A 22,514-nucleotide genomic window follows, 5' to 3' on the forward strand; every position below is an offset into this window, starting at 1 on the left:
GCAGGAGGCCATTCGGCCCATCGTGCCTGTGCTGGCTCTTTAGAGCTGTCCAATTAGTCCCACTCCCTCCTGCTCTTCCCTGTAGCCCGGCAAATGGTTCCTTTTTCAGTATATATCCAATTCCCTTTTGAAAGTTACTATTGAATCGACTCGGATGGAGGAGGAAGGAACTTCTTCTTTAATACAGATTTGAGAGGGAGGAACCAAGATGATACTTCAAATATGCTGTAGAATTGAAAATTCGGTTTGTTATCAAAGCCAGCTTCAGCAATCCAAAAATGTACATCCCTTTCACATTTGATTTTTTTTTTAATAGTCAAATATATTTTCAGCAGAAGACAAGTGGCAAGAAAAAAAAGTTTATAAGCAGCCTTGTATCTAAGGCTCCCATTATAAAGAACTTCAGGGTGTTTAGATCTGTAAAAGGTGTGATTTATAAATGCAAGTTTTTGGTACATTGCATCTGAAATTTAACAAATGCAAATGTTTGGTCAGATTTTTCAAAATTAATGTTCCTAAAAGATCTTTGCCGAAGTGAGGCGGTGTGGCGCAAGATGCAAATGGCCTTAAGTTTCTGGAGTTGCGCTGTAAATACGATTTAAACTCGCCTCAAATTCAGGGCCACTATTTCACGGCGCAAGTGCCCTGCCAATGGGGTGATCTATGGGCTGATACAGCAAGAGCGGCGAGGTCGGGGCGAAGGAGTGGCGAGCGATTGTAGAGGGACGTGATCGGGGCCCAGGAGAGGCGAGAATTAGGGGTCCAGGGGCAGCACGGGCCCAGCCCACACTGCGATATGTGAGCGCACTGGGTCCGTGCAGCAGAGCAGGTCTCCAGTCGTCCTGGTTAACCCTTGCCACTGGACCAAGACCTCGCTCTGTCAAGCCCGTGTGGTGGCTGGTGTGCAACGGTCACCCCACGTTAAAAAAATCCACCCACAGGCATCTTCCACCCTTCAGGATGTAGTTCGGGATCTGGAATATTAGGTCCTTCATTGAAACACCTGGGAGCTCATCCCTTTTTTTGGTGTGGAAGCAAGTCTTCCTCGCTTCGAGGGACTGCCTGTGAGATGAGGGAATCTATGGTACTGACAGGCCACCAACATCGGAGGCCATTCGAAAGGGAACATTTGAAACCGTGGTGTCTCGTTCCTGTCGGTAGTCACTCGTTCCTCGGGTTCAAAACAAAATCACTTTTTTCTTTCTGTCTCTTTCAATCCAATTTTTTTCTTTATTTTTCTTTCTGTTTCTAATTTGACTCTTAATTCACCCTACTTCGTCTGTTGTCCACTCTGTTTCTTCCTCTGTCCTTAAATTTCATTGGTTAATGGTTCCCCCCTTATGTTCACCGAGATGCCAGACGCCCCGGTGACCTTGCCGTGACATTTTCAATTTGCATCGGCAGCAATTTGCACTGCGAAAATATTCGGAGCTGGAAGGTGAGGAGGAGAATACAACTGGCACTGCTCAGTGGTAAGGCAGCACATCCTGGGCCACGGATAACTCTGTGTGTGTGTGTGTGTGTGTGTGCAAAAACTGCTTGCTCAAAGAAATTGGCTGATCAGTCAGAGTGCTTTTATTCATCCTTTTGTGTGTTTAAGTTCATACATTTCAGGGCTGGAAACATTTGCTGCTGAGACAACTGGTGCATAGCAGAACACAATGGATTCAAGGAAGTGTGTATGAATGGCTTTCCTTCTGAAGCTTTATAAATGAATTGCCATTCTGCCCATAGGCTTATGACTACTGGAATTATGTTTGGACCATAACATTTTTGGCATTATTGACAGCAGTTCCTGAATCATCTCTTTATTGTCTGATTGGATTAGCATTTGTCAATAATCAGACCACAGAGCCAGTCACTTTAAAGGCAGCCCTTTATAAACTGACAATAACTTGCATTCTTTACAGTCTCAATTATCTGAACTGCTTACTTTATGATCTGCTGAATAATTTTCAGCATGCGTGTGTTTTGTAGATCTGTAATATTCTTATGTCAGTGAATTAAGTAAGTGGGTTAGGAGAGTGCAGGGGAATTGGATAGGCTTACTGCTCCGAATCACAATGCATTAATCCCTTGGAAGTCTATGAATGTGGGCCATGGGTGAGAATCGGATCAGGCCTGGTCGTGGTGGCTCCTTGTATACAACGTGAATGCTTGTGTTACGGTTGGGCAATTAGATACGGTATTGGGTTTCTCGATAATCAAGGAGATTCATTTTTTTGTATCTTAATCTTGAGACACGTATCAATATGGTGAGCCTTTTCCCAGAGCCCCTTAGCTGAGGAAGGATATACTTGCATTAGAGGTGGTACAACAATGATTCACTAGGTTGATCCCTGGGGTGAGAGCAGAGATTGAGTAGATTGGGCTGATACTCTCTGGAGTTTAGAAGAATGAGAGGTGATCTCATTGAAACATACAAGATTCTGAGGGGGATTGACAGGGTAGATGCTGAGAGGATGTTTCCCCCGGGCTGGAGAGTCTAGAACCAGGGGTCACAGTCTCAGGATAAGGGGTCGGCCATTTAGGACTGAGATGAGGAGGAATTTCTTCACTCAGAGGGGGGTGAATCTTTGGAATTCTCTGCCCCAGAGGGCTGTGGATGCTGAGTCGTTGAGTATATTCAAGGCTGTGATCAATAGATTTTTGGACTCTCGGGGAATCGAGGGATATGGGGATCGGGCGGGAAAGTGGAGTTGAGGTCAAAGATCAGCCGTGATCTTATTGAATGGCGGAGCAGGCTCGAGGGGCCGAATGGCCGACTCCTGCTCCTAATTCTTATGTTTTTATGTTCTAAAAACTTACTTCATAGTCTGTAAGAATGGGGGAAAAGTAACACAGAAATTAATCGCAGTTTCACTTCTTCACGGATAATATTGATGCTGAAAAATTGAGAAGTGCTTTGGTAAGCTATGGTGACAATGGGTTCCTGAGATTCACTGTAGCTTTACTCCCCCCTCTCCCCCCCCCCCCCCCACCCACATTCCTCTTTGTATTGTAGATTCACAGACATTGATTGAACAATCCATTTTCATTCTAAATAGCCAGCCCCGATCTGTTGATGTGGGACACGAGAGAGTACTGATTATAACCTCATGCTTAAAGTATTCAAAGTATTAGAGTTTAAATTCCTTTTGGACTGCATGTAAATATTACAGAAGCATGCCCAAAATAATACTATCCGGTAATTGATGGGAGATTCAAAGTTTGTTTTGCCAGAATGTTGCCCTCAGATTTTGATGGCCACGTGCCTCTTGTGTTTTTTGGAACCGTATTTGTGTTCAAATCCAGAATTCTCACAAAGTTCTGATAAAGCCTCTTTCTCAAACAGATCCATTTAAGCTGACACCATTTACTGCAGGTTATTTCTGATCTGTAAAAAAAAAGGACTCGTGTTCTTTCTAAATGTAATCATGCTGGGGTTCATAAATTTAAATGAGAACTGAATTGGAACAAACGTGAACAATTTTGTTTTGTTTTAGCTGTGTAGCGATTCCTTTTTAATTCGGGCATCAGTTGTAAGGATTAAAAAAATAACCAGCAAGTCACAATCGTGTTCTAATTCACTCGGAGCAAATGTTGCCATTTTCGTCACTTTTCTGCAACAGTTAAGGAAAAAGGCAAAATAATTTTCAGATTATTTCCTTTATGTATAGGGACAGCCAGTCATTCAAACCCAGCAAGTCTTGTAACTTTCTGGGAATATTTGGGGAGCTGTAATCGCTCGAGTGTCCGTGTGGAACCTCCAGGAGATATCGTTCAGAGTATTGCAGCTCTCCCAGGACAAGAAAAGAAACACTGTATATATAAAAGTTAGTCTTTTCAGGAAGCTAGATAGAAGGATTTCTAAATTTATTGACATGGGATGCTCGTAATATTTGAAACTCCGTAAGTTACGTAGACTAGCCACCCAGAGATTGTGTTCAAATTCCACCGTGGCAAATCGAATTCAGTAAATCTGGTGATATGGGGCTAGCAGCAAAAATGCCAATGAATGCTGCCAAATTGCTGTAAAAACGCATTCACTGATGTTCTTCACCCATACCCACGTTACATGGTTGATTTCAATAACTTTTTTACATAACCAATAACTAACAACTCTAATCCTGTTTTGTGCAGGACCAGGCCTCCTAGAATGTACTCTAGGTGGGGGACTTCAATGTCCATCACCAAGAGTGGCTCGGTAAGACCACCACTGACCGAGCCGGGCTGGGTCTTGAAGGATTATAGCTGCCAGAGTGGTGAGAGAACCAACCACTCGAGGGCGGGTGCTGAGAACCAGCGTGAGGGCTAATGTTTCCATTTACTATACACTGTTTAGGAGCTCAATCAATCATAGGCAATCCCTCGGAATCGAGGAAGACTTGCTTTCCACTCTTAAAATGAGTCCTTAGGTGGCTGAACAGTCCAATACGTCACAGGTTGGACAGATAGTCGTTGAGGGAAGGGGTGGGTGGGACTGGTTTGCTGCACACTCCTTCTGCTGCCTGCGCTTGGTTTCTGCATGCTCTCAGCGATGAGACTCGAGGTGCTCAGCGCCCTCCCGGATGCTCTTCCTCCACTTAGGGCGGTCTTTGGCCAGGGACTCCCAGGTGTTGGTGGGGATGTTGCATTTTATCAGGGAGGCTTTGAGGGTGTCCTTGTAACGTTTCCTCTGCCCACCTGGGGCTCGCTTGCCGTGAAGGAGTTCTGAGTAGAGCGCTTGCTTTGGGAGTCTTGTGTCTGGCATGCGAACAATGTGGCCTGCTCAGCAGAGCTGGTCGAGTGTGGTCAGTGCTTCGATGCTGGGGATGTTGGCCTGCCCAGCGGAGCTGATCAAGTGGTATTATACACTATTTAGGAGCTACAGCTGAGCTTTATGTAATGCCATGTGTCAAGTAACTAGGGAAATGTTGATAACTGTGTTCTTTCATTCTTACTTCTCTACAACATTTAGGTGTATTGAATATCAGTTAACCTGTCAAATATTTTAACTGGAAATAAAAAAAAACTTTGAACAGATTTAAATTAATAGTTAAATGTATTCTCTGTATTGCAGGCAAATATTAAGCACAGCATTTCTAAAATTTACTATTTAAAAGCGATACTTTTGCTGTTTTTTTTCTTCCCGCCCACTTGCCCTCACCAGCTGGAGCAGAGCTGTGGAGGTAGCTTAGAGTCACAGAACGGTTACAGCACGGAAGGAGGCCATTCGGCCCGTCGAGCCCGTGCCGGCTCTCTGCAAGAGCCCCTCAGCCAGTCCCCCTCCCCCGCCCTTTCCCTGGAGCCCTGCAATGTTTTTCCTTCAGGTACTTATCCAACTCCCTTTTGAAAGCCGCGATTGAGTCTGCCTCCACCACCCTCTCAGGCAGCGCATTCCAGATCCTAACCACTCGCTGCGTAAAAACGTTTTCCCTCATGTCGCCTTTGGTTCTTTTGCCAATCACCCTAAATCAGCTTATCTGCAAAAAAAAAACCCTATAATTACCAATGCGATTTAGTTCTTAAGATCTTTGCTTTTAGTAGTGAAGACCAAGAATTAAAATTCCCTAATGTGTTGTTGACCTCTGATCCCTAACAGCAAGGATCACGGAGGAAAATTACAGCTCAGTGCCACAAGTATGCATTTTCTTCATTCGTTCACGGGATGTGGACATCGACAAGGCCAGCATTGATTGCCCATCTCTACTTGGCCAACGGAGTGGCTCGCTAAGGCCACTTCAAAGGGCAGTTAAGAGTCAACCACGTTACTGTGGGTCTGGAGTCACATATATCATCATCATCATAGGCAGTCCCTCGAAACGAGGATAACTTGCTTCCACGCAAAAAGGATGAGTTCACAGGTGTTTCAATGAAGGACCTAATATTCCAGAACCCGAACTACATCCTGAAGGGTGGAAGATACCTGTGCGTGGATTGTTTTAACGTGGGGTGACCGTTGCACACCAGCCACCACACGGGCTTGACAGAGCGAGGTCTTGGTCCAGTGGCAAGGGTTAACCAAGACGACTGGCGACCAGCTCTGCTGCACGGACCCAGTGCGCCCACATATCGCAGTGTGGGCTGGCCCCAGACTCATGCTTCTCCTGGACCCCGATCTCTTCCTTCTACAAACTCTTGCTTCTTCGCCCCTCCTGCTGTGCCTGCCTGCACTGCAATGAGCAACCTGATTTCGCAGCGGTCGCCCTCCTGCAGTGGTGTGCCACCACTCACTGCTCCCTCTGATGGCCCCAGCCTGCCGATGGTCTTGCAGGCCGGAACCGTGCCGGGCCGCCGCACGCTACTCCCTCTAATGCAGCCTTTCAATCACATTTAGGCCAGACCGGGAAAGGGCAGCAGATTTCCTACCATAAAAAGACATAAGTGAACCAGTTGGGTTGTTACGACATTCCGGTCACCATTACTGACATTAGCTTTTTGTTCCAGTTTTTTGCTTAATTAGTTGAATTTAAATTCCCCAGCTGCCGTGGGAGGGATTTGAACTCGTCGATCTCTAGATCATTAATCCGGGCCTCTCTGGATTACTAGTCCAGTAACATAACGACTATACTACTGTACCCTTTGTGCAATATTCCGCATACTTTGTTCCAGTTCTAACTCCAGGATTGACAACAGTCTCACATCTCGCCTCTGATTTTCTTTCGTCAGTAACAGTGAAACTTGTGCGTCCGGCGTTGTCAGTGAGCTGCAACAGACTGGAGGAAGTGTTAGCCTGCCAGCATCAAGTATTCAAGCGGACAGCAGCCAGCAACTCAAATCCTACAAATTAGGTAAGCTGAAGATTCCCATCGTCTGAGGACTCCTTCCATTACATTTACTTTGGGGAAACGAGGGTGAGAGTGAACATGATTATGGGTTTTTGAAACAATAAGATTTGACTGATCAGTTTACAAAGAAACATAGAAAATAGGAGTAGTAGTAGGCCATTCGGGCCTTCGAATCTGCACCGCCATTCAATATGATCGTGGCTGATCCTCTATCTCAACACCATATTCCCGCTTTCTCCCCATACCCCTTGATGCCTTTTGTTTCTTGAAATCTATCTCTCTCCTTCTTAAAGATATTCAGTGACTTGGCCTCCACAGCCTTCTGTGGTAGAGAATTCCATAGGTTCACCACACTCTTGAGTGAAGAAATTTCCCCTCATCTCGGTCCTAAATTTCATACCCTGTATCCTGAAACTGTGACCCCTTGTTCTAGACTTCCCAGCCCGGGGAAACATCCTCCCCGTATCCAGTCTGTCCAACCCGTCAGAATTTTATACATTTCAATGAGATCCCCTCTCATTCTTCTAAACTCTAGTGAACACAGGCCCAGTCGACCCAATCTCTCCTCATAGGAGGTATACGTGGGTTTTTTGAGTTGTAGAGGGATGGTCGGACAGGAGGGATGGAAATAAAATACACAAGACAAGAATTTGGCTAGATGGCAGCAAGTACAGGTTGAACCTCCCTTATCCGGAACCCTTGGGACCTGGCCTGCTCTGGATAAGGGATTTTTCCGGACGAGAGGTGGTCATGTTAAATTGGATGGTACAGGCACTGAGCAAGGGGATATCGGTGCTGGGAGTGCGGCAGAGAGATCATGGGTGGGGATGATGGATCGCGGGGTAAGGCCAGCGATTGCGGGAGTCGGCAGCGAGGAAGAACTTCAATTTATTCATGTCGGAGTTCTGCGCATGCGCCACCTGGTGGCCGGGAATGGTTCTGGCCGAGGGGCGGTTCCGGATAAGGGAGTTCTGGATAAGGGAGGTTCAATCTGTATTGCTGTTTGAAGAGAGTCATCACCCTTTTGAACAGACTATCGGAACATGTGCAAAAGCAAAACTCTGCGGATGCTGGAAATTTGAAATGTTGCAAGTACTCAGCAGATCAGGTAGCGTCCCCGGAGAGAAACCGAGTTTATGATTATGATTTAGAGATTATGGTCGGAGGCTTGCTGCAGGCGGATGCCTCCGCCCAAAAATATTTTAATGACAGTACCTGGTGGTCCCGGAGGAAGGTAGACCCGTGCTCCGAGGCCCAGCTGCGCAGCCCAGCGTCGGGGCCCGTGTATTCCAGGGGCGTGTGTGCAGGCTGGGATCACATGGGCCGGACCAACAAAAGAAAATGGCATATCCCCATTCACAGTCCCGGTGAGTTCCGTATGTACGGAGATCACCATTTCTGTGAGTGGGGATCACCCCCCAAAAACACACACATTTCAAATAAATAAGAAAAACACTTCACACATTTACTGGTGGTGTTGTTAGTGGCATCCCATGGGGCATCACTGTGGTGTCAGGTTGTTCCAGGTAGCATTCTATTCAACTTCTACAGCTGCTGTTGCGGACGGAGCTAAGCAGGCAGATGCCTGAAACGACCCAAGGCGCTTCACAGCACGTTTTAAAACTAAATTTGACACCGAGCCACATGAAATGTTAGGGCAGGTGACCAAAGCTTGGTCAAAGAGGTAGGTTTTAAAGAGCGTCTCAAAGGAGAAGAGAGAGATAGATAGAGGGGTTTCGGGAGGGAATTCCAGAACTTAGGGCCCAGGCAGCTGAAGGCACGGCCGTTGATGTTGGAACGACGAAAATCGGGATGCGCAAGAGGCCAGAATTGGAGTAGCGCAGAAATCTCGGAGGGCTGGAGAGTGAAGGAGCGGCGAGGCCTTGAAGGGATTTGAAAACCAGGCTGAGAATTTTAAACTTGAGGGATTGTTTAACCAATGTCATCATCATCGTAGGCAGTCCCTCGGAATTGAGGAAGACTTGCTTCCACTCTTAAAATGAGTCCTTAGGTAGCTGAACAGTCCAAAACGGGAATTACAGTCCCTGTCACAGGTGGGACAGACAGTGGTTGAGGGAAAGGGAGGGTGGAACTGGTTTGCCGCACGCTCCTTCCGCTGCCTGCGCTTGGTTTCTGCATGCTCTCGGCGATGAGACTCGAGGTGCTCAGCGCCCTCCCGGATGCACTTCCTCCACTTAGGGCGGTCTTTGGCCAGGGACTCCCAGGTGTCAGTGGGGATGTTGTACTTTATCAGGGAGGCTTTGAGGGTGTCCTTGTAACATTTCCACTGCCCACCTGGGGCTCGTTTGCCATGAAGAAGTTCCGAGTAGAGCGCTTGTTTTGGGAGTCTCGTGTCTGGCATGCGGACAGTGTGGCCTGCCCAGCGGAGCTGATTGAGTGTGACCACAGCGGTGCAAGTTGGAATATGGGCAGCCGAGTTCTGAATGAGCTGAAGTTTTCAAGAGGGTGCAAGGTGGGAGGCCGACCAGGAGTCCGTTGGAATAGGCAAGACTAGAGTGAACAAAAACTGGATGAGGGTTTCGGCAGTAGTTGAGCTGAGGCAGGGTGCAGACGGGCGATATTACGGAGGTGGAAGTCGGCAGTCTGGGTGATGGAGAGGGTATGGGGTCGGTAGCTCAGCTCAGGGTCAACTAGGACGGGAAGGTTGCGAACAGTCTGGTTCAGCCCCGGACAGTGGCCCAGGGAGGGGAATGGAGTCGATGGCTGTGGAACGAAGTTTGTGCTGGGCGCCATAGACAATGGCTTCGGTCTTCCCAGTATTGAGTTGGCAGCTGTGCTGGCTATCTGAGGGATCTGTCCAGTGTTTTCTCGTACCCGGAATAAAGTAGGTAATTCCACAGCCACGATCTGTCTGGGCTTTTGTTCTGCTCCCTGTAGATTGTAAAACAATTGTATTTTGTGTCTGTCTGATTAGTTTAGCTAACTTCTGAAAAACCTTCAGTTTTGTATGATTGTATAATCTTAATGATATACAAGTTTAATATTTTTATCTAAATTGACATTTTCTCATTATTTTGCAGAAAATGCTGCTGATTTACAACCAAAGAGTGCAGTTGACATCAACTGCAAGGAGTCAATCTTCTTACTCAGGTGTGTGTGTGTGTCTCATATTATTGGACCATTTCTCTCTCTCAGGTTTAAGGCCTGCAAAATTGGCCTGCTTAACGCCTCCCGTAATCACCTCGGGAGTGGGATGGACCTCACGGCCTGAAAAGGTGGTAGAAGCAGAAACCCTCACCGCATTTAAAAAGTACCTGGATGTGCACTTGAAGTGCCGTAACCTGCAGGGCTACGGACCGAGAGCTGGAAAGTGGGACACGATGGGCCGGAATGGCCTCTTTCTGTGTTGTGAATTTCCATGATTCTACGATAAAATGCTGGAAATACTCAGTGGGTCGGGCAGCATCTGTGGAGAGAGAAACAGAGTTAATGTTTCAGGTCGATGACCCTTCGTCACAACTGGAATAAGTTGGAGATGTGACCGTTTTTTAAGCAAGTGCTGAGTCAGGGAAAGGGGGGAGGGGGAGGATAGAACAGAAGGGAAGGTCTGTGATTGGGTGGAAGGCAGGAGAGATTAAATGACTAAAGGGATGGTGGTGCGAGGCAGAAGGAGATGGTAATGGGACAAGTGAAGGAACAAAAGATGGGTCTAGAGGGGGTGTAAATGGGAATGGCAGAATTAGCAACAGCTGGCGTCCGAAAAATTGGGGCAGAGGTTGTGCTGCAAACTCTGCAAGTTTCAGTGCAAAGAGGTGTGGTATTGGGAGGGAGGGGCAAGAGGCAGAGAGTGAATAGTGGTCACTCTGGATTTGAGGAAGTGTGGGTCCAGTCCTCTAACTAATTGGACCCTTTTCGCAAATATTTGTTGTGGTCTGACTTGTTTTAAAATGATTTACATTGACCATGAGCATTTTAAGTATGTGTTCCATAATATGTACTCTGTAGATAGAACGATTTATTTCTGTGAAAAGCTAACGTTTTAAAATATTGCTTATTCGCGTTGTTGGCTGATTAATTTATTAGCCCAAAATGGACCGAATTCTGAAGAGTTTCTTGTTAAACTTGGAGCTTATTTTCACAATTAACACAAGTATAGACAGAATTGTGAATTGTTGGTCGTGTACAACAATGTGGCGATTTTGTACTACGCCTTTTGTAAATTAAAAAATATAATTCTTATTTCATTTTTTAATGCATTCCCCACATTATATCCGTCTTTGTCTGTACCCCACCCTCCACAATCAGGCACCATTTCACAATAGAGGGGGGAAGGTAACTTTTGGGCCGGTGACACATTTTTATAATATTTTTAAAAACCCTCTATTAACCAGCAACTGCTACCACATGAATGTTTCTGGGAAATACACAGTCTCCCTATAAACATAAAACCATTTATGCAGCCTGCGCCCAAACTGAATTTGACCCCGATGGTTGCCCTCCGACAAAACGTCTCTGATTTTCTTCGTTTGGCTGAGATCGGAGCCTGGTGTGGAGAGCTGAACAGAAGCCAGAGTCTCACTGATGCATGCTGCAGCCTCGCTCTGTGCCAGCAGACCGCGTATTGTGATTTCTTTATGTTCAGTTTAGTGTTTTATTTTGCTACCCTCGAGTTTATTTTCAGGATATGTAAAAGGGAACAAAAGCAGATTCAGCTCACGCTTGCTTTCATTTCAATTAGCTCCCACTCCACACCACGAACAAGCTCGAGTGCAAGCCGGAATAGCAATGTAACACACAGTGCTCCCCCAAAAGGCTCCTGCGTTTCACTCCAGGTACGTTAGTGTGTCGACTCCTTGCTAATGTTTGACTTATACTTTATTTTTCACAGCTAACCCATATTGTTCTATTACATATTTTCAACCACAGCAACAGCTTGTATTTATATAGCGCCTTTAATGTAGTGAAACATCCCAAGGCGCTTCGCAGGAGTATTATGCGATAAGAATTTGACACAAGCCGCATAAATAGAAATTAGCGCAGATGACCAAAAGCTGGGTCAAAGAGGTAAGTTTTAAGGAGCGGCTTGAAGGAGGAGAGAGAGGCGGAGAGGTTTCAGCAGGGAGTTCCAGAGCTTGGGACCTAAACAACAGAAGGCTTAGTACTGCCCCTCCGACAGTGTTGAGCCATTACAATCAGGGATGCTCAAGCGGGCAGAATAAGAGGAGCGTAAATATCTCGGGGAGTTGTGGGGCTTGAGGAGATAGGGAGGGGTGAGGGCCATGGAGGGATTTGAAAATAAGGATAAGAAGTTTGAAATCGAACCATTGCTTAACCGGGAGCCAATGTAGGTCAGTGGGCACAGGGGGTGATGGGTGAGCGGGACTTGGTGCGAGTTAGGACACGGGGCAGCGAGCACAGGGGTTGATGGGTGAGCAGGACTCAGTGCGAGTTAGGACACGGGGCAGCGAGCACAGGGGTGATGGGTGAGTGGGACTCAGTGCGAGTTAGGACACGGGGCAGCGAGCACAGGGGGTGATGGGTGAGCGGGACTCGGTGCGAATTAGGACACGGGGCAGCGAGCCCAGGGGTGATGGGTGAGTGGGACTCAGCCGAGTTTTGGATCACCTCTAGTTTACGTTGGGTAGAATGTGGGAGGCCAGCCAGGAGTTCGTTGGAATAGTCAAGTCTAGAGGTCATCATCATCATCATAGGCAGTCCCTCGAAATCGAGGAAGACTTGCTTCCACTCTAAAAGTGAGTTCTCACGTGACTGGACGGAACAGTCCAATACGGGAATTACAGTCTCTGTCACAGGTGGGACAGACAGTGGTTGAAGGTAAGGGAGGGTGGGACAGGTTTGCCGCACGCTCCTTCCGCTGCCTGCGCTTGCTTTCTGCATGCTCTCGGCGACGAGACTCGAGGTGCTCAGCGCCCTCCCGGATGCTCTTCCTCCACTTAGGGCGGTCTTTGGCCAGGGACTCCCAGGTGTCGGTGGGGATGTTGTACTTTATCAGGGAGGCTTTGAGGGTATCCTTGTAACGTTTCCTCTGCCCACCTTTGGCTCGTTTGTTGTGAAGGATTTCCGAGTAGAGCGCTTGCTTTGGGAGTCTCGTGTCGGGCATGCGGACAATGTGGCCCGCCCAACGGAGCTGGTCGAGTGTGGTCAGTGCTTCGATGCTGGGGATGGAGAGCACTGACGTTGTTGTGTCTGTTCTCCCAGGACATTTGCAGGATCTTGCAGAGATATCGTTGGTGGTATTTCTCCAGTGATTTGAGGTCTACTGTATAAGGTCCACGTTTCTGAGCCATGCAGGAGGGCGAGTATCACTACAACCCTAGAGCTTGGTGCCAGATTAAGAGGGCCTGATCGTCAAACACTCTTCTTCAGGTGGCCGAAGGCTGCACTGGCGCACTGGAGGGTGTAGAGGTAACAAAGGCACGGATGAGGGTTTCAGCAGCGGATGAGCTGAGGCAGGGGCGGAGACGGGCGATGTTATGGAGGGGAAGATAATTTTTCGAATAAATGTTGCTCTTAGCAGAGGGAGGATACTGTTTGGAATTGTTACCAGAGAGGTCTCTCAAAAGCATCTCGTTAAAAATATTTTTCTGTCCAATGCAGATTTCAGCGCAAAGAAGCATGGTATTGGGAGGGAAGGGCAAGAGACAGAGAGTGAATAGCGTTCACTGTGTATTTGAGGAATAGAGGTTGCAGTCCTTGAACTAATTGGGCCCTTTTCACAAGAAATATCTTTTTTAAGTTGAATAAGGAACTTTGCCTGTGCAAGTAGTAAATGTGGCTGATCTTAAACAAGAAAGACTTGCATTGCTATAGCACCTTTCATGACCACCGGATGTCCCAAAGCGCTTTACAGTCAATTAAGTATTTTTTGAAGTGTAGTCACTGTTGTAATGTGGAAAACGTGGCAGCCATATTGTGCACAGCAAGCTCCCACACACAGCAATGTGATAATGACCAGATAATCTGTTTTAGTGATGCTGATTGAGGGATAAATATTGGCCCCAGGGATAACTCCCCTGCTCTTCTTCGAAATAGACCCATGGGATCTTTTACGTCCACCTGAGAGAGCAGACGGGGCCTTGGTTTGACAGCACCTCAAACAGTGCGGCGCTCCCTCAGTATCGCCCCTCCGACAGTGCAGCTCTCTCGCAGTACTGCCCCTCCGACAGTGCAGCGCTCCCTCAGAACTGTCCCTCCGACAGTGTAGCGCTCCCTCAGTACTGCCCCTCCGACAGTGCAGCGCTCCCTCAGTACTGCCCCTCCGACAGTACAGCACTCCCTCAGTACTGCCCCTCCGACAGTGCGGCGCTCCCTCAGTACTGCCCCTCCGACAGTACTGCACTCCCTCAGTACTGCCCCTCCGACAGTGCGGCGCTCCCTCAATACTGCCCCTCCGACAGTGCGGCGCTCCCTCAGTACTGCCCCTCCGACAGTGCGGCGCTCCCTCAGTACTGCCCCTCCGACAGTGCGGCGCTCCCTCAGTACTGCCCCTCCGACAGTGCGGCGCTCCCTCAGTACTGCCCCTCCGACAGTGCGGCGCTCCCTCAGTACTGCCCCTCCGACAGTGCGGCGCTACCTCAGTACTGCCCCTCCGACAGTGCAGCGCTTCCTCAGTACTGCCCCTCCGACAGTGCAGCGCTTCCTCAGTACTGCCCCTCCGACAGTGCGGCGCTCCCTCAGTACTGCCCCTCCGACAGTACGGCACTCCCTCAGTACTGCCCCTCCGACAGTGAGGCGCTCCCTCAGTACTGCCCCTCCGACAGTGCGGTGCTCCCTCAGTACTGCCCCTCCGACAGTGCGTCGCTCCCTCAGTACTGCCCCTCCGACAGTGCAGCACTCCCTCAGTACTGCCCCACCGACAGTGCGGCGCTCCCTCAGTACTGCCCCTCCGACAGTGCGTCGCTCCCTCAGTACTGCCCCTCCGACAGTGCAGCACTCCCTCAGTACTGCCCCTCCGACAGTGCAGCACTCCCTCAGTACTGTCCCTCCGACAGTGCAGCACTCCCTCAGTACTGCCCCTCCGACAGTGCAGCACACCCTCAGTACTGCCCCTCCGACAGTGCGGCGTTCCCTCAGTACTGCATTGGGAGTGTCAGCCTATATTTTTGTGCTGAAGTCACTGCTTTGAATTAATAAAGAACATTGATGTTCCGTTATTTCCCTCCCTACACTTCGAAGGAGAGCTTAGAAACCAGCCCGGGCATTCTTAAAAATAGACTTTTTACTTTTACCCAGTTTGTTTTTCTTCATTACTTTTTCTGTTCATTCCCTTCCCCGCCCACCCTGACTGCAGTAACTCCTTATTGGTGTATGGCATCTGGTACATCCCCGAAAGGCCATTCTTGACATGACTGTGTGTGTGGCAGGCTATTCGGCAGCAGGGGGCATCGTAGCCAAGCTTGGTCATGTTCTCACCTGGCATCCAGTGCTGCCCGCTTTTAGTGGGCGTGGGGCACTGGGCGCCAATCCAGACTGGCTGATTGGCTTTCTCTCACCCACTTGGAGTCCTGCATCTGCTGCTGTCAGCTAACTTCGCCCGCCCAGACTGGGCATCAGACCTTGGACCTTATTGGTTGACGTGGGACACCTACTCGTTACACCATCAGTCTGAGTCACCGGGGAAGCCATTGTGTGCAGACTTTATTTTCATATTTGGAACTCGAGTATGGTTAATTTCAGAGCCCTTAATTCATAGAAACATAGAAAATAGGTGCAGGAGTAGGCTATTCGGCCCTTCGAGCCTGCACCACCATTCAATGAGTTCATGGCTGATCATTCAACCTCAGTACCCCTTTCTTGCTTTTTCTGCATACCCCTTGACCTGGAGAGCACCAGGTTTGAATCTGATCCGTGCAGACTGTTAGTAACTTGTACTGCTTGAAATACATAAGAACATAATAAGAACATAAGAATTAGGAACAGGAGTAGGCCATCTAGCCTCTCGAGCCTGCTCCGCCATTCAACAAGATCATGGTTGATCTGGCTGTGGACTCAGCTCCACTTACCCGCCCGCTCCCCGAAACCCTTAATTCCCTTATTGGTTAAAAATTTATCTATCTGTGATTTGAATACATTCAATGAGCTAGCCTCAACTGCTTCCTTGGGCAGAGAATTCCACAGATTCAAACCCTCTGGGAGAAGAAATTCCTTCTCAACTCGGTTTTAAATTGGCTCCCCCGTATTTTGAGGCTGTGCCCCCAAGTTCTAGTCTCCCCGACCAGTGGAAACAACCTCTCTGCCTCTATCTTGTCTATCCCTTTCATTATTTTAAATGTTTCTGTAAGATCACCCCTCATCCTTTTGAACTCTAACGAGTAAAGACCCGGTCTACTCAATCTATCATCAAAAGGTAACCCCCTCATCTCCGGAATCAGCCAAGTGAATCGTCTCTGTACCCCCTCCAAAGCTAGTATATCCTTCCTTAAGTAAAGTGACCAAAACTGCATGCAGTACTCCAGGTGTGGCCTCACCAATACCCTATACAGTTGCAGTAGGACCTCCCTGCTTTTGTATTCCATCCCTCTCGCAATGAAGGCCAACATTCCATTCGCCTTCCTGATTACCTGCTGCACCTGCAAACTAACTTTTTGGGATTCATGCACAAGGACCCCCAGGTCCCTCTGCACCGCAGCATGTTGTAATTTCTCCCCATTCAAATAATATTCCCTTTTACTGTTTTTTTTTCCAAAGTGGATGACCTCACACTTTCTGACATTGTATTCCATCTGCCAAACCTTAGCCCATTCACTTAACCTATCTAAATCTCTTTGCAGCCTCTCTGTGTCCTCGACACAACCCGCTTTCCCACTAATCTTTGTGTCATCTGCAAATTTTGTTACACTACACTCTGTCCCCTCTTCCAGGTCACCTATGTATATTGTAAACAGTTGTGGTCCCAGCACCGATCCCTGTGCCTCACCACTAACCACCGATTTCCAACCCGAAAAGGACCCATTTATCCCGACTCTCTGCTTTCTGTTAGCCAGCAAATTCTCTATTCATGCTAATACATTTCCTCTGACTCCGCATACCTTTATCTTCTGCAGTAACCTTTTGTGTGGCACCTTATCGAATGCCTTTTGGAAATCTAAATACACCACATCCATCGGTACACCTCTATCCACCATGCTCGTTATATCCTCAAAGAATTCCAGTAAATTAGTTAAACATGATTTCCCCTTCATGAATCCATGTTGCGTCTGCTTGATTGCACTATTCCTATCTAGATGTCCCGCTATTTCTTCCTTAAAGATAGCTTCAAGCATTTTCCCCACTACAGATGTTAAACTAACCGGCCTATAGTTACCTGCCTTTTGTCTGCCCCCTTTTTAAAACAGAGGCATTACATTAGCTGTTTTACAATCCGATGGTACCTCCCCAGAGTCCAGAAAATTTTGGTACGTTACAACGAAAGCATCTGCTATAACTTCCGCCATCTCTTTTAATACCCTGGGATGCATTTCATCAGGACCAGGGGACTTGTCTACCTTGAGTCCCATTAACCTGTCCAGCACTACCCCCTTAGTGATAGTGATTATCTCAAGTTCCTCCCTTCCCACATTCCCGTGACCAGCAATTTTTGGCATGGTTTTTGTGTCTTCCACTGTGAAGACCGAAGCAAAATAATTGTTTAAGGTCTCAGCCATTTCCACATTTCCCATTATTAAATCCCCCTTCTCATCTTCTAAGGGACCAACATTTACTTTAGTCACTCTTCCGTTTTATATATCGGTGAAAGCTTTCACTATCTGTTTTTATGTTTTGCGCAAGTTTACTTTCGTAATCTATCTTTCCTTTCTTTATTGCTTTCTTAGTCATTCTTTGCTGTTGTTTAAAATTTTCCCAATCTTCTAGTTTCCCACTAACCATGGCCACCTTATACGCATTGGTTTTTAATTTGATACTCTCCTTTATTTCCTTGGTTATCCACGGCTAGTTATCCCTTCTCTTACCGCCCTTCTTTTTCACTGGAATATATTTTTGTTGCGCACTATGAAAGAGCTCCTTAAAAGTCCTCCACTGTTCCTCAATTGTGCCACCGTTTAGTCTGTGTTTCCAGTCTACTTTAGCCAACTCTGCCCTCATCCCACTGTAGTCCCCTTTGTTTAAGCATAGTACGCTCGTTTGAGACACTACTTCCTCACCCTCAATCTGTATTACAAATTCAACCATACTGTGATCACTCATTCCGAGAGGATCTTTTACTAGGAGATCGTTTATTATTCCTGTCTCATTACACAGGACCAGATCTAAGATAGCTTGCTCTCTTGTAGGCTCTGTAACATACTGTTCTAAGAAACAATCCCGTATGCATTCTATGAATTCCTCCTCACGGTACCCCGTGCGATTTGATTTGACCAATCGATATGCAGGTTAAAATCTCCCATGATTACTGCCATTCCTTTTTCACATGCCTCCATTATTCCCCTGATTATTGTCCGCCCCACCGTGAAGTTATTATTTGGGGGCCTATAAACTATACCCACCAGTGACTTTTTCCCCTTACGATCTCTAATCTCCACCCACAATGATTCAACATTTTGTTCATTAGAACCAATATCGTCTCTCACAACTGCCCTGATATCATCCTTTATTAACAGAGCTACCCCACCTCCTTTCCCTTCTTGTCTATATTTGTGAATTGTCAGATAACCCTGTATGTTTAATTCCCAGTCTTGGCCACCCTGCAACCACGTTTCTGTAATGGCCACCAAATCATACCCATTTGTAATGATTTGTGCCGTCAACTCATTTACTTTATTTCGAATGCTGCGTGCGTTTAGGTAGAGTGTTTTAATACTAGTTTTTAAACCATGATTTTTAGTTTTGACCCCTCCTGCAGCCCCTTTATATTCATACATATTGTCCCTTCCTATCACCTTGTGGTTTACACTTACCCCAGTGCTACTCTGCTCTGTTGCCTCCTGCCTTTTGCATTCTTTCTTGGGGTCCTGTTCATCTGAGCTCTCACCCACTCTAACTAGCTCAGAGCCCTCTCCTGGGTTCCAAATACTTCTCGCATTGAGGTACAGAGCTTTCATGCTTGCCTTTTTATTACATTTTGACCCTTTAGAATTTTGCTGTACAGTGGCCCTTTTTGTTTTTTGCCTTGGGTTTCTCTGCCCTCCACTTTTACTCATCTCCTTTTGCTTCTGTCTCCATTTTGTTTTCCTCTGTCTCCCTGCATTGGTTCCCATCCTCCTGCCATATTAGTTTAACTCCTCCCCAACAACACTAGCAAACACTCCCCCTAGGACATTGGTTCCGGTCCTGCCCAGGTGCAGACCGTCCGGTTTGTACTGGTCCCACCTCCCCCAGAACCGGTTCCAATGCCCCAAGAATTTGAATCCCTCCCTGCTGCACCACTGCTCAAGCCACGTATTCATCTGCGCTATCCTGCGATTCCTACTCTGACTAGTACGTGGCACTGGTAGCAATCCCGAGATTACTACTTTTGAGGTCCTACGTTTTAATTTAGCTCCTAGCTCCTTAAATTCGTCTCGTAGGACCTCATCCCTTTTTTAACCTATATCGTTGGTACTTACTCAGCAGTCTTTTCTGAGTATGACAATGTATTTACAGCACAGAAACAGGCCATTTTACCCATCAGGTCCGTGCCAGGGTTTATACTCCACACAAGCCCCCTCCCACCCCTCTTCATCTCACCCCATCACCATAACCCTCTATTCCCTTCTCCCCCATTGGCTTGTCCAGCCTCCCCTTAAATACATCGATACTATTCCCCTCAACCCCTCCCTGTGGCAGCGAGTTCCACATTCTCACCGCTCTCTGGGTAAAGAAGTTTCTTCTGAATTCCCCATTGGATTTATTGGTGACTATCTTATATTGATGGCCCCTTGTTCTGGTCTGTATGAATCCTGCATTCAATCAGCTGACAGCATCATAACGCTGAAGCCCCAGAAACCAGGTTTTCAGCAGCTTTTCATAATGGCCCGTTTACAAGGCGACAGATATGCTCAGTTTAGTCACTGGCCCTGTATGTTGCAGATTTGTTGCCTGCACAGAGCCCTGCTCATGGTCAGCCAAATAGCGGTTAAATGTTTAAAGTTAGTGAAAAGCTACAAAGGACGTGGCTACTAAGTTTAAAACTTTTGTTAAAGTTGGCTTTGCACAGACAGCTGATAAGTGGTAGCTAATTTCAGGGCAGTGTCAGCCGTGGCTCAGTGGGCAGCACCCACGCCTCTAAGTCAGAAGGTTGTGGGTTCGAGCCCCACTCCAGTGACATGAGTGCATAAAAATGTAGGCTGACACTCCCAGTGCAGTACTGAGGGAGTGCTGCACTGTCGGAGGGGCAGTACTGAGGGAGCGCCGCACTGTCGGAGGGGCAGTACTGAGGGAGTGCTGCACTGTCGGAGAGGCAGTACTGAGGGAGTGCTGCACTGTCGGAGGGGCAGTCTTTCAAATGAGACGTTAAACCGAGGCCCCGTCTCCTCTCTCAGGTCGGCTTAAAAGATCCCATGGCACTATTTCGAACAACAGCAGGGGAGTTATCCCCGGTGTCCTGGGGCCAATTTTTATCCATCAACCAATGTCACTAAAACAGATTATCTGGTCATTATCACATTGCTGTGTGTGGGAGCTTGCTGTGCACAAATTGGCTGCCATGTTACCCACATTACAGCAGTGACTGCACTCCAAAAGTACTTCACTGGCTGTAAAGTGCTTCGAGACGTCCGGTGGTTGTGAAAGGCGTTATATGAAGCGGGGCGAGATGAGCTGTTGGACTTCGCTGCACTCTCACTGTTCACTGACTGATGCGACTTTGTTGGTTAGCACCACTTGGAGGCTTCGACCAGTTACTCATCCTGTCAGAGGACACAACAGACTCATCAGTTCCCACTAATGTAAGGAGGAGAACAATTCATCCTAAATGTGTAAAACAATCTGGCAATGTGTCTAAATTAACGTGTGTTTCAGGAATCAGTCTTTGAGGTTCACCTTTAAAGTTCCTCACCAATATCTCTGCTGCAAAGATTGGGGCAGATTGGTTTTCGTGCCATCGTTGCAATGTGTTGGTTTAAAATAGCAACTTGTGCTTGCACAAGAAATTTACAATGACATTCGGACCAACGTTCCCTCTTATTTTTTGGGGGGGTGTGCCTCACCCTTAAGGGGCTGCGAGGGCCATTCAAAATCCCATGCAATATTACAATGGGGTAGAAATTCCGACGTCCCGGGCCCATACGGAGTGTCTACGGATCGAGGAAGGTATCGGAAAAGCCGGTTTTCAGTGCACAATGCGCATGCACTGAAAACCAGCTTTCCTGATCTGTCAAGCTGGAGCTGGAGCTGGACAGATTCTCCACAGATCGGGAGCGAGGACATTTGTACGGGCAAGATTGTGGGATTTATTCATATCTTGCCCAGCAAATGTCCTCAAAGCTCTCGCGCCTGATAGAAGCGGGCGCATAGCCCACATGTAAGTGTTTAAAAACCTATGAAAAACATGATTAAAATAAAATTTTAAAAAACCATTTATGTTAAAACCCTGTCCACTCAGGTGATGATATTTTAAACCCTAACCCTAACTTTAAAAAAAAAATCGGCAATTTAAAAAAAAAACATGTACAACAACTTTAATTTCTATTAGTGTATTGTGTGAGATGTATTTAAAATGTTTTATGTCGTGTTTGTGCGTTTTGGGGTTTTCTCATTCATAGTAATAGGAGATTGGTAAGTTAATTTACGAAACTCCTATTACTATGAATGAGAAAATACTTAGCTGTGATTGGGTGTCCAGGCCCACGTGACTGCGCACGTCCCGACGGTGAACGCACTGCGACGCGCAGCCACGAGAGGCCTCGCGACCGGGATCTCCAGCGGGTACAGCAGCTTCAGGTAAGCGCGCATTTTATGTCCATTATTTAGTGCTTTGCCCGCGGGAAGTCCTCGAGAGGAATTTCTGCACCAGTGTTTTCCGCGTTGACAAGCCGGCTGCACGGGAGGCCCTGAAAGTTGCTCGGCGATGCAGCTTAAAGGGAGCGCTGATTAGGACTGAATCCGAAACTGCAAAGTCCAGTTGTAGATGCAGCAACAGTTGTCTTATGCCCTTACGGCTAAAGGGATCAAGGGCTATGGAGAGAAAGCAGGAAAGGGGTACTGAGGTGAATGATCAGCCATGATCTTATCGAATGGTGGTGCAGGCTCGAAGGGCCGAATGGCCTACTCCTGCACTTATTTTCTATGTCTTATCTTATCACAGAACGAGTGCCTTGTCAGCAGCTGGAATTGTCTTTATTTTGCTTTTACTTACACTGTAAGTGCCAAGAATGCGATTTCTAAGATACTCCAAACTAAACTAGTTGCTCAAAAAAAAATAGGAGCAACTCCACCCGAAACTTGGGCCAATGGAACCAGGAGATCCATGAATGCAAGTTTTCCTTCAACTCGTCATCAAACTATTGCTGTCGCACAGCTCCCTTCTGCCCTCTGGTGGCTTAAAGAAAAGTTACAGTTCATGTCCGAGGCAGAATGAATGAAGAAGTCCAGCCCAAAAGCTTTGGAAACTCACTTGGGCTGGCTGTTCCACTTAGCGAAACTAACAGCAGCATTTTCATGATTATTCATCTGGAAAAAGTAATAAAGCAAAACTCATGTTAAGTTTATTTTTCCTCCCCTTGTCTCACCGCAGCAACAGGAGTTGTTTTGGGGAAGGGTCTATTTTGACCTTTGCATTTTATTTTTATTTTACCTGTCGCATTGCCCTTCACAAACTAGGATTTTGGCTCAAACGGTGATTGGCCGTGGGAGAAAAAAGTTATTGTT

General features: G+C 47.2%; 1 protein-coding gene across 5 annotated transcripts in view; it reads left to right on the forward strand.

Annotated features, from left to right (window-relative positions):
• ulk4 (unc-51 like kinase 4) overlaps positions 1 to 22,514 on the forward strand; it is a 615,462-nt gene that overhangs the window by 36,440 nt on the left and 556,508 nt on the right. For all 5 annotated transcript variants that reach the window (XM_070880300.1, XM_070880304.1, XM_070880303.1 and 2 more), the window contains exons 10-12: positions 6,631 to 6,752; positions 9,791 to 9,860; positions 11,449 to 11,542. In XM_070880300.1, the coding sequence (XP_070736401.1) occupies positions 6,631 to 6,752; positions 9,791 to 9,860; positions 11,449 to 11,542 (286 nt within the window). The remainder of the gene's footprint in view (positions 1 to 6,630; positions 6,753 to 9,790; positions 9,861 to 11,448; positions 11,543 to 22,514) is intronic.

This window comes from Pristiophorus japonicus, chromosome 5 (genome assembly GCF_044704955.1).
Source record: "Pristiophorus japonicus isolate sPriJap1 chromosome 5, sPriJap1.hap1, whole genome shotgun sequence".
In the NCBI taxonomy this organism is placed as follows: Eukaryota; Metazoa; Chordata; class Chondrichthyes; family Pristiophoridae; genus Pristiophorus; species Pristiophorus japonicus.